The sequence below is a fragment of the Phaenicophaeus curvirostris genome, chromosome 1, assembly GCF_032191515.1.
Source record: "Phaenicophaeus curvirostris isolate KB17595 chromosome 1, BPBGC_Pcur_1.0, whole genome shotgun sequence".
Taxonomy (NCBI): domain Eukaryota; kingdom Metazoa; phylum Chordata; class Aves; order Cuculiformes; family Cuculidae; genus Phaenicophaeus; species Phaenicophaeus curvirostris.
Window position 1 is genome coordinate 203,929,162 of NC_091392.1, and position 16,931 is coordinate 203,946,092.

The 16,931-nt window shown below is 37.3% G+C and overlaps 1 protein-coding gene across 2 annotated transcripts in view; it reads left to right on the plus strand.

The window, feature by feature from the left end:
- Window positions 1-16,931, plus strand: part of CWF19L2 (CWF19 like cell cycle control factor 2) — a 72,567-nt gene that overhangs the window by 22,402 nt on the left and 33,234 nt on the right. For both annotated transcript variants that reach the window (XM_069883487.1, XM_069883488.1), the window contains exons 8-9: window positions 1,515-1,611; window positions 4,455-4,544. In XM_069883487.1, the coding sequence (XP_069739588.1) occupies window positions 1,515-1,611; window positions 4,455-4,544 (187 nt within the window). The remainder of the gene's footprint in view (window positions 1-1,514; window positions 1,612-4,454; window positions 4,545-16,931) is intronic.

A 16,931-nucleotide genomic window follows, 5' to 3' on the forward strand; every position in this document is an offset into this window, starting at 1 on the left:
TTTAATGGTGTTCAGTCAGTCACAAAAAGTAGATCTTCATTGACGTGAGAGCTCGGATTAATAGGTGTTGCTGGTTCAGTTCCTCGTCTCTCATGCTGACAATGTACCTTTTAAGTTTAATCCTTTCTAAAACTCAGTGAGAGTTTCTTCAGCCTATAAATCAAAGTGATTTGGACAGTTATGACACAGGTTAATTAAAAGTGCTGATTGGATGTCCAAGGGATCTCCCCAGAGGAAAGGTCCATCCAGCTATTGCTTGCTGAAACTCACACTTAATAATGTGACTGCTTTGGAGTTTAATTTGAGACAAGATAAAAAGCAAAACAAAACAAAGTCTCTAGTCTCAAAAAGTTCAGATGATGATTCAAGCTGTAACGCTGCTTAAAAAAAAGCACGTATGAAGCAATAAACGTCTCTTGTTCCTGTTACTGAAATAGTCTGCCCTGTTTTGAGAAATATGGGTTAAAGAGAAGTAAGAACGTAATCTTTGAAGGTTTTGTTACAGGTGAAGTTGATGTGAATGTTGCTGCTGAGTTTTTGGGTCTCAGATTGGGCATATTTGAAACAAAAGTACTTTGATTATTTTCTCAGGACTGGGGAGATCTGGCAGTTAAAGAGGACACCATCTTCAGAGTTCTCCTGTCCTTCAAATCTTACTGGTTTAACCATATTAAGTAGTGGGCGAATTCTAGCTCTCTCTTTTAAGAACTGGGACCATTGTCATAACTACATTCTTATGTCTCTCTTGTGTTAGCTATTGTACTTTCAGAATTAGCTGGTTTTAATCTTTCCTAGAGTTAGAGAAAAAGAGTCAAGCTTGTTTGATTCCATTTTGCAATAATTCTTAAGGACCTTATTATCATAAGAATCATACACTGACCTTTCAATATTAAAATTAAGATGCAATACTATTTGTTAATAGTTATAGCTTCTCTAGGGATACTTCATATTTTGAAAACAGTACTAGATAATCTTCCATGGAAACTCTACTCTATCAACCATAACATCTTTAGAAGTGAAGATTGTACTGTGAGCAGATAAGAATGGGCGTGTAAGTAGTTTTCAAGAAATGGAAGGCCACTTGATATACAGGAGATTAGCTGGGAAAGGGGTGGTTTTGCTGAAACTGAGAAGTAAAAGCATGACCAAAGCCAGAAAGGATGGTTACAAACTGGGTTTACATTACTCTTTCTGCTCCTTTTTTTCTTCTGCTTATACCTGCTGTTGGTTCTTGACTCTTCTGTCATGCTTAGAAAGCATTCACAGATAGCACTTGGCATTTTAATTGTTCTCAAAAGTAAAAGGAAATGTACCGTATAAAAAATTTTATTCAAGCCTTTTGGGTTCAGAGTCCTTGGCCACTTTTGACTACAAATATATTTTTAGAATGTGTTGTTACCAGTTATTTTGAGAATAGGAGCATATGTACCAGTAGAGTAGGTGTATAATACTTAGTTATACAGGTGAATTCTACATTGTTTTTCCACGGGTTTAGTTCTGGTGGTGTTTTACAGACATACGTCAAAGGATGAGCCACCTCGGGTCCTTAGTGAAGAAGAGATGAACAGACTGGGAGCGAGGATCGTGAAAGCAGAACTCATGGGAGACATGGTAACGTCTTTGAAAAAATGTTATGATTTACTGCAATTTCTCTTTAAAGCTCACAGTGATTTATTTCTTTTAAAAAAAGGTATTTATGAAGTCTGGCAAAATTTTATTAGGTAGAATTTGAAGATTCTGCTTTTATTGTAGCTTCTGTTTTAAATGCATTGGTTCATAGATTAGAATAGAGGATTAACGTTCTCAGGTTTTGTAGGCTGGGCATTATATCCCAGACCAGTTTTCTCTGCCTTTTTTGTAGGATTTAATATCTTCTTATTAAAAAGACAGCAGGCGAAAACTGCGAAGCTCCCAGTCTGTTACAAGGCAGACAGTGTCTGGAGCTTTTGTTATTTCATCAACTTTGCCACAGGTGGATGCTTGTGGTCTGTAGCTCTGCTGTATAAACATAATTTATTGATTATGATATGGAAATGTAAAACTGAAAGGAACAGTGTTGGCCATTGCATCCAACTCTGCAGTGAGAACTGTGTGATGCTTTGTGGTTTGCCCTGAATGAGACTGGGTCCGTGGAGCTGAGATAAACAGCTGCATGTTTAGCATTGGTTTAGAAGGCTTCAGACAGCAGCAAGGAGGATCAAATTTCATTCTTTTGGAACACTCTGATCTCTATTACTTAAAGTATGACAGTAGCGAGTTAATTGTATTCAGTAGTGTTGCCTGGAAGTTTAAATTATAACAAGGTCAGAGTCTGTTAGTTTTTAAGCTGTGTTTTACAAGTGCTTACTCTGAGCAGCTGCTCTTAAGGCAGTATTGCTGACATTTTTTGAAGGATATAATAACATTTGTTGAAGGTCAATCCTGTCACTATGGGCCTTTGTATCTTTCTTTAAGATTATTTTTTAGTGCAGTTGTTTACCTTGCTTTTTGTGACAGAGTATTTGCACCAAAACCTGCATCACTAAGAAGTAATAAATAAGACATCAAGAGACAAATTGGTATTTCGTGAAAGCTATTGATTCTTGGATTTGTGGGAAGTGTAAGGATACTTGGCATATTAATTCATTGCTGGAGTAGGGCATGGTGTTGGTCTTTGTCAAACACCTATCACATAATTTAAATTTTGTTAGGAGAAAGCATCCATTTTATAAACCTTTTCTTTTCAAACCGATTTTACATTATGGATTCTTTTTCCGCAGATTTAGACACAAATGTGTATATATAGCTTTACGAAATTTGAACGAATACACCTTTTGTAGAAATTGTGGCCATTTGAAATCTTATTAGCTTCAGAAGTCAATTAAAAGTAACTTCAAGCATTGTGTTTTCTACTAAGATATAGCGAGTGTTAATAATACCTCCAAGTTTTAATCTGTAGTTTTCCTAATTAATGTACAAAAAATACACTAGTGAGGAACAAATGTTTCTGAAAGTAATTATATAATAGGTTTGTGAGGGACTGATATTTAGTCACTGAAGATATTAGTTGAAGACATTTTCCTACAGGGGAAAATGATTGAAGCTACCTAATACACTGCTTGCTTTAAAAGGGAAAGTTTTCCAAAGTCTCTCATGGAAAGCAGTAAAAATTTAAAACTTTTTTCTTTTCCTACTGCTCAGCTTCAGTGGCATTGTCCAAATAAAAGTTTGAGCACAAGTGTGTGGTTTTTTTTCTTTTCAACCTGAAAGTAACCAAATAAGAGTAGTTTGAATAAAAATGTACAGATATTCTGTAGGGAGAGTGAATCTTTGTTTCTGCTACTGCTTTGTTTTGACCAAAATTATGTAGCAGAAGCCAACATTATAATTTTATTGTTAATTTTTTATATATTTTTCACATATGTGTTCTGAATTTGCCTGTTTAAAAAAAAAATGACTACAGTATAAATAATAAAGTAACAAATCTTCTTTTGTTGCTTTTCAAATGTTTTCCCATGGACTTTCTCTGATCAGATTGAACATAAGGCTTTTTTAAACAGGTTCATCCTCAGACACCAGAACAGATGGTTTTGAACAGCATGTCCTGGTGCCCAAGTTTGACCATGTGGGACAGATAAACTCTGAATCTATTTTTGTTAATGCCTTGCTGCTTAGTGTTGATGAAATGACTTAATTTGGGGGCAGCAAGTCTTGGCTTGATCGTTGGGAGTCCAGTTGATGAAGCTGGCCAAGTGGTCAGAGTATAAATAGTTGTATTTCTTATAGGTTGATAAGTTGTCCCCTGGCAATTCTTAGCAAACCAAGATATTCTAAAATGCTCATATTTAATAAACAGGTGGATTAGAGAGCAGGAGCATAAAAACCAATTTACACAAGTCTAAACAGTTCTAAATTTCTACCTCTTGTCTATTTTAATATCTCAAGTAAGGTCTTAAGTGCCAAAGTTGGACATGTGGTGTAGAGAAATGAGAAACTGCGTAGCAAAAATATCTGAGAAGAACTTGTCTAAACCCATTGCATGCACGTGTGTTTATATATGGCTAAATAAAAGGATAGGTGGCATAGCCTGGAAATAGTTGATGTGTTGGACATAGCTTGATGTGTTCAGACTTTCTTATTTAGCTTCCTGTCATAAAGTAGTGTATGTGCTTAGCCATGCAAAACATTTATTAGTATAACTGAATAATGTGTAAGCATAATTTTTTGTGTGTTCTTAGGAAAACATATGTTTCTATACTTTAGGTGCCTTATTCTCAACAATTTTTTTGTTGTTTTATCTCTGGTGAAGAATTGTGTGAATTGTATTGATGTGTTTTCTTTTTTTTTAGTGTCATTAGAGTTTTAAAAAAATACATCAAAAGATGAAGAAATGTAATGAATAGTTAGTTCTGATATAAAGGTCTCTAAAAGTTTAAAATGGTTAAACTAATGGATTACCACTGCTTTCTTTGAAGGAGTTAGCTTCAAAACTTCAAGCAGAACTTGAGGATGCACGCAAATTGAAAGAGGCTCAAGGGCAGATTTCAGCAAAATCTGGTAGAGAGGTAAGGGGACAATAATCTTTTCTTTGTTCTAATGTAATGGTATAATACAGGTAGCAGCTGAATTACAGAGAACATGAAATGTACTTGGGAAAATTACAAGTTGTGACGTTAGAAGAGTTATTGTTCAAATTAAATTGTACTTTTTGTTGGTAAACATCAATTTGTCCTTTAGCAACTTCCATAAGATATTTTTACTGGTAATGTTTTGTCAGCAGTTATATATATCTTCCATTAAAATAAAACCAATATGCATCATTTGCTGTCCTGTTTGCCCAAGAGGCCTAAACCTTCTGATCTGGAACCTAGGCTGTCTTGCCTTACAAGCTCTGCAGTGACTACTATTGCCGCTGAAGCAGGTGATCTCTATTCTGTTTGGCTTGCCAGGACTTAGTGCTGGCTGTTACGTAACTCCGTAGAAGCTGGCACTTCCAATGTTGTTGTTCTTAGAGTGGTGTGGTGTGGATAGTACTCTTCTTCCGTGTCAACTTTTATAGAACTATGAAGAAACAGGGTCAGTATCTTAATTTATGAGCTCTGTCCTCATGATGGAGAGGAGACTTTTGGGCAAAAAAAATGTTCTTGTCCAGTTTGACTCTAAGTCCTGATTTCCAGCATAGGAAGAAATTAATTCAGATTTTAAAATTGGGAAGTAGAGGATCTGTTATATTTTGTCCTCAAAACTGTTGATGGAAACCTGTTCCCTAAATTGAATTGTGAATATGAATAACAATTTTGGTCAGCCTTAGTCTTAGCCATAGTCTGACTTGTATATTAAATTTTAATTAAAGGATTTTTAGAACTAACAGCATGTGGTCATTGCAGAAGCAGCAAATGTAAATGCTACTGGAATTTCCAGAAAGGAAAAATAATTTATGAAAAAAAGGTGAAAACATATATTAAGCATGAGATATTCCTCTCTGTCTCTCTTCATCCTGAGGGCAATTGATTTCACAGCTTGCGCTTTTATGAAGTGATAGGCTGCTCTGCAACAGGGAGATTCCTCCTTACATGTAGAAACACCAAGCTTGGTGATGCAAGAGTTTGGAGATTCAGAAGGTTAAACTGACAAAGAATAAATAGTGCATCCTTCTGCATCCTTCTGACGTGACATAGGTCCTAATCTGTCTCTGGGCTGGCATCTGAAAAATGAATGAGTAGTCTAGGAGGAGCCTTACTGTAAAAGAAAGGTGTGTTATTGACTTGGAAATACCATCTTGCTGTCCTAAAGCATCAAAGGTGTCAACTTAGTATTTTCTATTCATGAATGTGCTCTAAGATAGTTACAGTTTTTCTTCTCTCTTTTGTGTGCCTGTTCATTTCAGCTTTGCACTCTTTGTGTGCATATTTACTCAGGATGAGTCTGGGGACTTCCAGGACATGTCCACTCCTTGTCCTGCATTCCCTTTAAATGTGATGGGACGAAAGTTGTGAATACCCCTAGTCTCCCCTCTCTTTTTTCTTCATCTGCTGTGGGAGTTTCACTAAGCCTCCATTGTCAGCTGTAGTGTTGCGATTTATACAAGCTTCTTTGGAAGACTGAAGGGATTTAAAAACAGGGTCCTTTCCTCTCTGAAGTTCCTCTTGGATGCAAAATGCCAGCTCTTGTGAGATCCTTGTTGGCTTGCTCTGAAGCTCAGGATCAGCTTCTTGCATAATTCCAGATGCAAGAGCTTGGTGTTTTAGGTCTATTCATTTCAGAGTGCTTATTTTTATGTTAGGGTCAATTTGTCTTGCAGAAATGATCTTTAGTTTGTGGAAACCACGAGTGTTTACAATCCTGCTGTTTTGAAGTTGCCATGGTTTGCCAATGCGAGTTGTCCCTTACAGGTATAACAGGGCTGGCGTCAGTAATTCTGGAAATGATTAGTTCTTACACTGCGTTATGCCAGAATAATATTGACCTCTTTACAACATGCTGTAAAGTTGCTTGACATCTTATGTTTGAAGTAGATTGGCAGACTCTCCAAACTGCAGTGAAAACCTTGAGATTTTCTTGAAATCACTTGGGTTTAAATTACTGGCAGGACTTGGTTTCCAGAGAGTAAAAGTCTTTCTGTATGTTTTTAGAGACTTTCTGTCTGGTGTTTATGAATATGCCTTGCCTCTGCTACCAGTAACAAACATGAAGCATTTTGTTTCAGGCTGGTCTGTCTCTGGTTCCTTGGAGCAGCATGGCCAACGTCATGCTGAAAGGTCCTGAAACATGGCTTTGCCTTATTTTCACTTCTGTTGGGAGAACTGGGGAGATAGGTCAGGAAGCAACGAGGGCAATTCTGAATGTATCTCCCTAGGAAGGTTCGGGTTTTTTTTCTTTTTAGTTAATTGAACATGGATCAATTTCCCAATTCATTTCACTGTGTGACTGAATGAAGACTCATGCTAGTGTAAGGGGATGTGTATGGGTGGCTGGGGTTTGTATAGAGGCCAAGATCAATATTTTTGACAGTAGTGCTAGTTTATTATGCATTAAAGTGATGAAGAAACTACAGGCTGAAGGGACTGTGAAGTGGTAGCTTAAATCCTGGTTTTATGTATTTGTTTGTAAGTGAGAATAGAGGTAAACCTAGCTTTTATAGTTTGTTTGATTTGGTCAAGAATTCTACCCGAAGAAATCCCAGAATTATGATTTTGAAGTACAGTTTTCAAACACTGATGTTTGGAGTTTTAAGAACCTTACATGTATCAGTTCATGTATTTCACTAAGCATCAATGTCCTGGTGAGACTGATTTGCAGCTGCTTTTCCTCTTGGCATAAGTCATGTGTAGTTTTAAGACCTGCTGTTTCTAATGCATTTAGACATTGCAAGTAAACATTTTCATCTGAAAGAAGCCATGAAGCACGAATATATACAGCTTCATGTATATATGATATTCATGTATATATATTACCTATTCTAGGTATAGAATAGCAAGAAAAATGTAATGGGAAGTAAATGGTACGAGATACTGAAGAAGAAAAGTCCTGGCCAAGGCCACTTGGGTAATTTTATAGCCAAAATTTGTCTTGAAGAGGATTGTTGCTTTCTTTTTTTCCTTTGTTCTTGGTAGTTAGTGTGATGTTTCTATTAAATCAGGTGAACAACCACAACTATTAAGTTTTCTGTGCAGGAAGATATCCCAGATTAAAATTCAGTACAGCTGAAAACATGTTTGAATTCTCCTGTTACTGGAAAAAGGAAAAATAGTAACTTTACTGAAAAATGTTTTAAGAAAGTATTGAAGTGATTCTTTTGTGCACTACCAGCTCTCATTTTGCTTGTCTTGATTTGGTTTTAATTGCTGGACTTCTGTGTGTCCGAATCTCAGAAAAGATGAAAATTTATTAGCTGAGCAGTTCTTAAATTGTTTGTGGCTTTTGAGTAGCTTTATAAATGGAAATCTTTTGCCTCAGTTTGGATATGATCTTTTTCAAGAAAATTTGTCTAGCTGAAGAGATTAATTTTTATACAGATTCTTCTGGAAGGCATGAGTAGCTGTTATCTTGCTTTTTTGATACTTCAGAGGGAATACTAGGGAATATTGTTTGAGCATGTTGATCAACTTAAATTGTGTGTTTCTCCATTGCATAATTTCCACGTAATCTTAAATGTTTCATTTCTCAATTGCACTTCTTCCTACTTCTTTTTGGTAGTTAATAAAATATTTATATCTAGCTAACTAAAAATATATGCATACCTATATAAAACACACACATGTGAAACCTAAATAGAGGATAAGGCTTTTTTTACTAGCTTTTTAACTGATGTGTTGTAGTGTTTTCCTAGTTAGTTGTTCCAGGAGAGCTAAGAGTCATTGTGATTTCCAGGCTTAATGCCTGCCTGTGTAGTTAAGAAGAGACAAATATTCTGCTATACAGTAAGCAGAAGGGGACTGTGGAAGGACATCACCATGTATCAGGCTGCCGTAAGCTGGGAAGGCTCCTCATAATAAGGGTTTGGGAAAGAGACCACCAGACTAGATAGGAAGATAATTAAAGGTAAAAGGTAGATTTAATAAAATTCCTTTTCTTTGCACCTCTGAATACTTCAATATCTGATATCCTTAAGTGCATCACAGAACATTAGTGATGTCATCTGTAATATTAAACAAATATTCTGATCCTAATTTTTTCTAGTTTGAAAGGTGAAGCATGAGGAGGGCCATGATGATGATCAGAGGGCTGGAGCACCTCTGCTATGAGGACAGGCTGAGAGATTTGGGATTGCTCAGCCTGGAGAAGGGAGGATGAGGGGGGATGTCTTCTACCTGGAAGGGGGAAGATTTAGATTAGACATTAGGAAGCAATTCTTCACGCTGAGGGTAGTGAGGCACTGGCAGGTTGCCCAGGGAAGCTGTGAATGCCCCCTTCCTTGAAGTGTTGAAGGCCAAATTGGATGGGGCCTTGAGCAGCCTGGTCTGGTGAGAGGTGTCCCTGCCCATGCCAGGGGGTTTGGAACTGGATGATTTTCAAGGTCCCTTCCAACCCAAACCATTCTCTGATGCTATAAAATGAGATCAGAAGAACAGTTTAAGCTTACTCTAGACACTGAACAAGCCTGACTTTTGCCACATGGGATTAGACAGCTCTCATGGAGTAGAGACTTTTGTGTGTGTTTTAAATGGAGTCTGTGCCTAAAAGCACAAAATGCCTAAAGGCACAAAACTTGTAGCTGTCTCATCTGGTTTTGTGTGTTCAGCTTCAGGAAGAGAGATGTTGACTTTTCTGAATGTAGCACCCTGCAAGTCTGCGTACCAGAGTGGTGTGGCTGCTGCACACTCTGTGGATGCCTCAGCTTGGGTAGAGCCCTTCTGTTGTTCACTGCAGGTTACCTTAAGCATGTACTCCTATAAATTGTAGTAGGATAGCAGTTGAACTAGGGCACTTAACAGAGTTAAGCAAAAACTGAGGCCGTAAACGTTATCGTGCTTAAATACTTCGATCACATGTGTACAACTACAATGAATGCATAAAAGACCCTTTCTAAAAGGATGAATACAAATGTAGTTTGTGCTTGTTTGATCTGCCTTTGAGCGGGAGGTGGCCTTCAAAGTCTCTTAAATCAAAATAAACAGGTGAATTTGCAAAAGTGGAGTTTGGGCTTTATGAAGGGCTTAACCCCAAATTAAATAATTTAATTTGTGATAGAATTAAACAATACTTTATTTCAGGTGTTTACATCTAAATTATCATGGGCATTTAGAGAAAAACAGTTACACTTAGAGCTCTAGTGAAACAGTGTAAAAGAAGGCTGCTGGACCATTGAATTTGAGTTGAGATGAGAATGAGTACTTATTGAATGTAAGGAGACAGCAGAAAATTGCGGTGACTTGAGCATTTGAAAAACAGCTTCCATGTGTTCATGGTTTCCATCTAGATAGAGTTTATATTTGTTATCTGAAAGTGCCTCACAGCTCTTGATTTGAGTGCATTGGTTATGAGGATGTTACCTCTGCTGTTGTCAGTAAAAGGGATAACTGATGCAATTTATGCTTTATTCTGTATTTTTGCCTTACAAAATATATCTGGAACATTAGTCCATGGAGGCACATTGTTTGCAGTGGGCTTTGACGGCACAGGAAAGGGGAGGTAGAAAGTTAAATGAGCAAAGGCAGATTGAAAACTAGTGGACAAAAATAAGGTGATTCTTCACAGAATGGTTGCTCCAGGGTGTTGTGGATATTGGAAGCTTGAGTAGATTCAAAGAGAAACTGTACAAGTTCATGAAAAATAAATCCCTTGTGGACTGGACAGAAATGATGTCTGGCTCTTAATGGTGGAGACACAAATGCTCAGAGGCATCCATTCTTTTTGTACTTTTCATTAAGCATTCACTTTTGGAGGAGGCACGTTGAGCTGTAGGTCGATCCAAACAGTTCGATAGCTGCTTTTAATTTTCATTCTACACATCAAAAGTGTTCTTTATGACGATTCTAAATAATTTATGATGTGCATTATTTGTGTGCTTTGCCTTTTCTTTTTTATTTTCAGATTTTTTCCTGTCTGTTATCATACTTCCATCGATACAATCCCTGCATAAGAATTAGAGTGAAAACTGCTAAATGAAAAGCAGTTTGCTTTTGTGTTGCTACAGACTGACTTAATTGCGTTTATGGGTTTTAATAAGGAAATATATTGACATGATACAAAATAAGCTAAACTGAGAGTCAGTTCATGGCGGTGGATGAACGAGGTACAAGTGTATGAATCTTTTAAAATGATTTTCAATTCCAATCTAAGTATGGTCTATAGGAAAAAACCTTCTCAATGCTAAGCCTATTATTGTGCTCTATAGCACTTAATCAGTATACACGAAACAAAGTACTCGCTGCTGAGCAATTGCTAGAGGCAGTTCTTAATAATGATGAATTCTGCCTAAAGTACAAGATCAATATAAAACTGGATAAAAAGTAGAAGGCATTACTTTAAGGAAAATAACATGGTAGAGGATATGTCATAGTGTGTAAAATGCACTGAATATGAACCAGCTGTGTGCCCAAGTGGCCAAGGAGGCCAATGACATCACAGAATCACTAGGTTGGAAAAGACCCACAGGATCATTGAGTCCAACCATTCCTATCAATCACCAAACCATGCCCCTCAGCACCTCATCCACTTGTCTTTTAAACACCTTCAGGGAAGGTAACTCCACCAGCTCCCTGGGCAGCCTGTTCCAGTGCCCAATGACCCTTTCCGTGACAAATTTTTTCCTGATGTCAAGCCTGAACCTCCCCTGGCGGAGCTTGAGGCCATTCCTTCTCGTTCTTTCCCCTGACACTTGGGAGAAGAGCCCAGCACCCTCCCCTCCACAACCTCCTTTCAGGTAGTTGTAGAGAGCAGTAAAGTCTCCCCTCAGCCTCCTCTTCTCCAGGCTAAATAACCCCAGCTCTCTTAGCTGCTCCTCGTAAGACTTGTTCTCCAGCCCCTTCACCAGCTTCGTTCCTCAACATCTTGTTCTGTATAAGAAACGGCATGGCCAGCAGGACCAGGGAGGTGATTGTGCTCCTGTACTTGACATTGAGGTCCTGGAACACATCCAGAGAAGGGCAATGAAGCTGGTGAGGGGGCTGGAGCACAAGTTTTATGAAGAGCAGCTGAGGGAACTGGGGTTGTTTAGCCTGGAGAAAAGGAGGGTGAAGAGAGACTTTATCACTGTCTACAACTGCCTGAAAGGAGGTTGTAGCAAGGTGGGTGTTGGTCTCTTTGTCCAAGTGACAGGTGATAGGATGAGTGGGAATGGCCTCAAGTCGTGCCAGGGGAGGTTCAGTTTAGACATCAGAAAAAATTTCTTCACAGAAAGTTTTATCAGATGTTGGCAGAGGCTGCCCGGGGAAGGTGATGGAGTCACTGTTCCTGGAAGTATTCAGAAGACGGGTAGATGAGGTGCTCAGGGATGTGATTTAGTAGTGGGCAGGTATGGTTGGACTTGATGATCTCAAAGATCTTCTTCTACCAAGCAATTCTATGCAAAGAATGTGAAGTTCTGAAAAAGTAGAGAGGAACTGACACAAGCTTTCTGCCATGCCTTTGAGAAATTGTAAGGAAAGCACAAAAGATTTCAGCATAGCAAATCTTCAATTCAATAACTGAATTTTCTCAAAAGTCCATCAGCCTTCAGTCTAGTAGGATTCCTTTAATATCTTTAAAGTGTAAGAAATAAAACAGTGATTGATATATATATATAGATATATATATATAGATATACAAACATAAAATGTGTAAATATATATATCAATATTCTGCGAGTTTTATATATATTCCTCAAGATACAGCAAAAAACTCAGAAAAAAATGGCCTAAGGTTTTTTTTATGAATGGTATTAAGAGCTTTTTGTGGAGCCTCTTGGGCATGAAAGGTACCTGCAGAGCAGTAGTCTTTGATTTTGGCAGGCAGTGTATTTCACTTTACATTAGGCATCTAGCTGACGTAGTGCTGCTTTAAAGGAGAAAACTTTTTCTAAGCTAGCTGTTGGCTCTGTGAGAGTAGTACTTGCCAGTCCATTGCTTGTGCATCTCTGGTGGAGAAGGTTTGTAGTGCAAGGAAAAGGTAATTTAGCTGGGTTTATGCCATAAATAGAACTCATCTTTTAAATAGAAGTCATCTTTTAGTGAAAACCTTCATACTATCTAGAGCTTCATGTATTTCAAATGTTTCAGGTTGGGGTTTTTTTTTATTATTTAATTATTCTTCCCAAGTATAAAGAAAGAGGATGATTACATTTCTAAACGCCTCATCTTACAGACTGCATCTGAGAGCCAATTTTGATGTACTGAAAGTCTGTTGTTTAACTTGGGTTCCCAAGGTGCATTAGAGTCTGGACTGGGAGAGAATTGTGGGGAACCTAACGCAGTATAGATGTATTTTTTTTGTCTTCTTTTTGAAGAATTAGCACTTATTCGGAAAGTGAACTGAATAGGCAGCTTGGCTTATACTTCAGATTGTATTTGTGATTAAAATACCGTCAAATTCTTATCATTACACGTCATTCTGCATTAAGAGAGATGGGATGCAACATGTGGACCTTTATTCAGAGAAATTATTTGCAGCATAATTGTTATCCCAAGACATATAAACCATGTAATATTAAAAGTAGCTGAAGAATCACTTGTGGAACAAACCATAAATAATATTCAATTGGTTCCAATAATGATGACAGGGAAAAATCTGAATGTTTCTTTATTTTTGTGTTTTCAAGGTTAGCCTTTTAAAAAATGGCTTAAAATTTACAGTAGTCCCTTGGAAAAAGACCCAGTTAAATAAGTTGTGATGCGCGTGTGTGTGTATGCACGTGTATTCATGTAAAATTTAAATAGAATCATTGAATGGTTTGCACTGGAAGAGATAGGTCATCCAGTCCAACCCCCCTGGAGTGAGCAGGAACATATTCGACTCAGTCAGGTTGCTCAGAGCCCTATCCCGCCTGACCTTGACAGTTTCCAGGGATGGGGCATCTACTATCTCTCTGTGCAACCTGTTCCAGTGTTTTACCACTCTCAGCGTGGTAAGTTTTTCCTGATGTCTACTGTAACAGTTACTCCGTGTCCTATTACTACAGTCCCTACTGAGAAGATTTTCACTATCTTTCTTACAAGTCTCCTTTAATTATTGAAAGACCTCAATAAGGTCTCCTCAGAGTCATCTTTTCTCCAAGCAGAACAGCCCCAACTCTCTCGGTCTCTCTTCATAGGGGAAGTGTTCCAGGCCTCTGATCAGAAGGAAGAAAAATAATCTGTGCTTCCGATGTCGTGTTTGTTTTTTTTTAATTTTAAAATAACCGAATTCAACACCAAACCAGAAAAACCCCCTATCACCCAGGAAATAACATGCAAAATTGCAGGTGTAGCAGCATGTTTAATTTTAGGTTTGGGAATTGAGAGTATAAACACAAATATTTTTCTGCTATAAAAATATTTGATTGTCAGAAGTTACCTGTAGTATGTTTTAGTAACTCATGGTTGAGTGGCCTTTCATTGTGACATACCTGATGCAGCGCTTTAAAAGCATTACCACAACTGTATTTGACTTAAATATACAGAATCATTAAAGAAATTATTTAAAACTACTTCTCAGAAAAATATAGCTGAGACATCTGTGTAAAAGCTAGAATGCTGGGGTTTAATGATTCTTGCTAAATGCACAATAAAAATCTGTGATTTCATTTGGAACTATAGATGATGGTGAGATACAGCAACAGATGGCTCTTGGCCTGTTTACTCTCTGATGTTTTCAGCTCATCATCATTTTGAATTCCTGCTGTTCCATCACACTTGCCTCTTGTCTGCAGGATGGCTGTGCCATTCTTTTTTCAGCTGAAGTTGATGTTTTCCATGCAAAGAGTTGACTGTCTCTAACTAGAACAAGGAATAATAGAGCGGACATGCTTTTGCAGAACAGCTTTAATATCATTAGGGCATATTTTTTAAAAATAATAGATGTATGCAGTTTCTGGTGAGTGTATTTCCTGAACACTCTTGTTGATGCCAGTAAGAGCAGATTACATAATTATTCATGAGACAAAAACATATTAAGGCAAACTGTCTTAAGTTCCTGAATGTAATTTATAGGAAATTAGTTTTTGCAATTGAAAAGTATTGAAGAAATTGTATCAGCAAATAAATGGTATAAAATATCTTTCTAGTTTCTGTACATGATAACAGGCATGAAAGGACAGAGCGGATAAAACTTCAGTTTAAACTGATAATACAAAGGCTGTAGAGTATGTTTTGACACTGGAAGCAAAAACAGTTTCCAAGCACCATGCAGCGTTTGTAGTCGAGAGTGCCAGTTTTTCTGGCTCTGTTTTTTTTCCTAACACTAAGTAGAACTTCTGCATGGTTTTACTGCTGTATCTGCCCTGTCACTCTGTTTTCTTAAAGTGAATTCTGTTTTTCTTAACAAATTTTACACCCATACACCAAGAAAAAAACATAAGCCAACCCAATCCTGGAAGTCCTTTGTGATGCAGTAGATACTTTCAGTTTGAAATGGTAAGGTAGAACCTCACTGATTCTTTTCTGGATCCCTGCACAGCCGTAGTAAACATGTGGTTTTACACCTTTTTGTATTTCAAATAATTTACATATAAACCCTATTATAAATAGGTAAACCATGAATCAATAATGTATTTTGTATGTTTAAGCAATGAAGCACAATTAAGCAATGATGTGTGTTTGTATGTTTAAGTAATGAAGCACAACATGAGGTTTTGAAAGGAGAATTTGATCCGTCAATGACTGTTGGAACCACCCGGTCTTTGATGTAATCACAGGTTAGGTCTCATTAGCTGTTGCTGCGCGTGAAGCAGAAACATTTTATAGATTTAGGAGGAGCAATTAAACTATGCACCCATCCTTCTAAACTGAATTAAGACGTTTGGCTTTTGGCCAGCGCATCTGGATAATGACATACTTTGAGCTAGCAGTATTTTTGCACGTGGGGATTTTGCAGAGGTTCTTCACGGACACTGCGCTACCATCTGTGTCTGGAGTGGATGCGCCACCACTCCTGTCAGTATTAGCTTTCTGATTCTATTCTGCCTATGAGCCCAGAGGAACTGATTCTCTGTAAGGTGCTGTTACAGACTCATTGTTTTTTCAAGTCTTTGACTTTCTTCTGATGTCTCCCAAAGTAGCAGCAGCGATAATGGCTTGAGGATATGGGTTTACATGAGCAGAAGCTTAAAAGTGCGCAGAGCTGAATCTTTTTTTCTGCAACATCTAATTGTCCACACTCTTCCTCTACGTTTTTGTGAAGATCCTTTTCTATATATACTCCTTTAACAATAATTTTTCAAATCCAACTGTTTCTCTTCCTAATACAACTGCCTTATTAAGCTCCCTCATGCCTGAATTACAATTTGGTTGGGTTAATCTGTTGCTTTCAGTTTATAAAATTATCTTTATTGATACTACACTCTGAAAATACCTCATATACCAGAGCTTGGGTAAATCTCTTTTCTAAATAGTGAATGTTGAGACCTGAACATTTTTAGAACTTATTGAAGTATTTTTACTGGAATTTTATATTTACCTTTTCTGAATTGTTATAGTAACTTAAGTAAATGTTTTTATATTTGCTGAATTTCTTCTTATCACCTTCTTGTCTGTATATTACGTTTGTCTCTAAATCCACAAATTATTGTTTTACATTAAGAGTGATCATAATGCAGTATCTTTTCTTTTTATTTAGTTATATGTCTGATGACTGCGTTTTTCCTATAGTGGGTCTTGATGAATCCTTTCAAAGCAACCATTTTAAAATATCCATCTGTATCTTCAGACCTTCTTTAAAAATTGTGTTTGCAAGGTTATATGGCTTCCTGACATCCAGTATTATTGGTACGTTAGGTTTGATCACTTCAGTTTTCCCCATTACAAGACACACCACTGGACACATGACAAGCTTCTGTGAATTACACATTACTAGTTCCAGTCTTGCTTCTATGGGCTGGTGGAACGACTCTTACGGAATTTGATTTGAAGTTTGTATGCATGTCCATTCTACTAACGAGATATTATTCTGATCACCCTATCTCAGAGATGCTTTAAGAAATTAAGTACTGAGAGCGAGTAGAAAGATTTTTGAGTGCTAGGGTGATTGGAAGCATTCAGTGTAAAGAGGAGATGAGTAAGAATGTCAGGTTAGTTATTCTGAGTAATAAAGAGTTTAGCTAAAATGCCCTTTTTCATAATAAAAGAACAAAGAATAGTTGAATTTAAAGGGCAACCGTTTTTATAATCAATAAGATGAAATCACATTTTTACATAACATGTTATTAACCTGTGTCACTTGCTGACTGGGGAAAAGAAAGGATGGAGACTAAACAATTAGTGGTTGTCCAATCATTGTCTGTGGTTCTAAATACCCAATCCCGTTATGATGAATGTTTTCATTTGTAAATAGGAGCCATA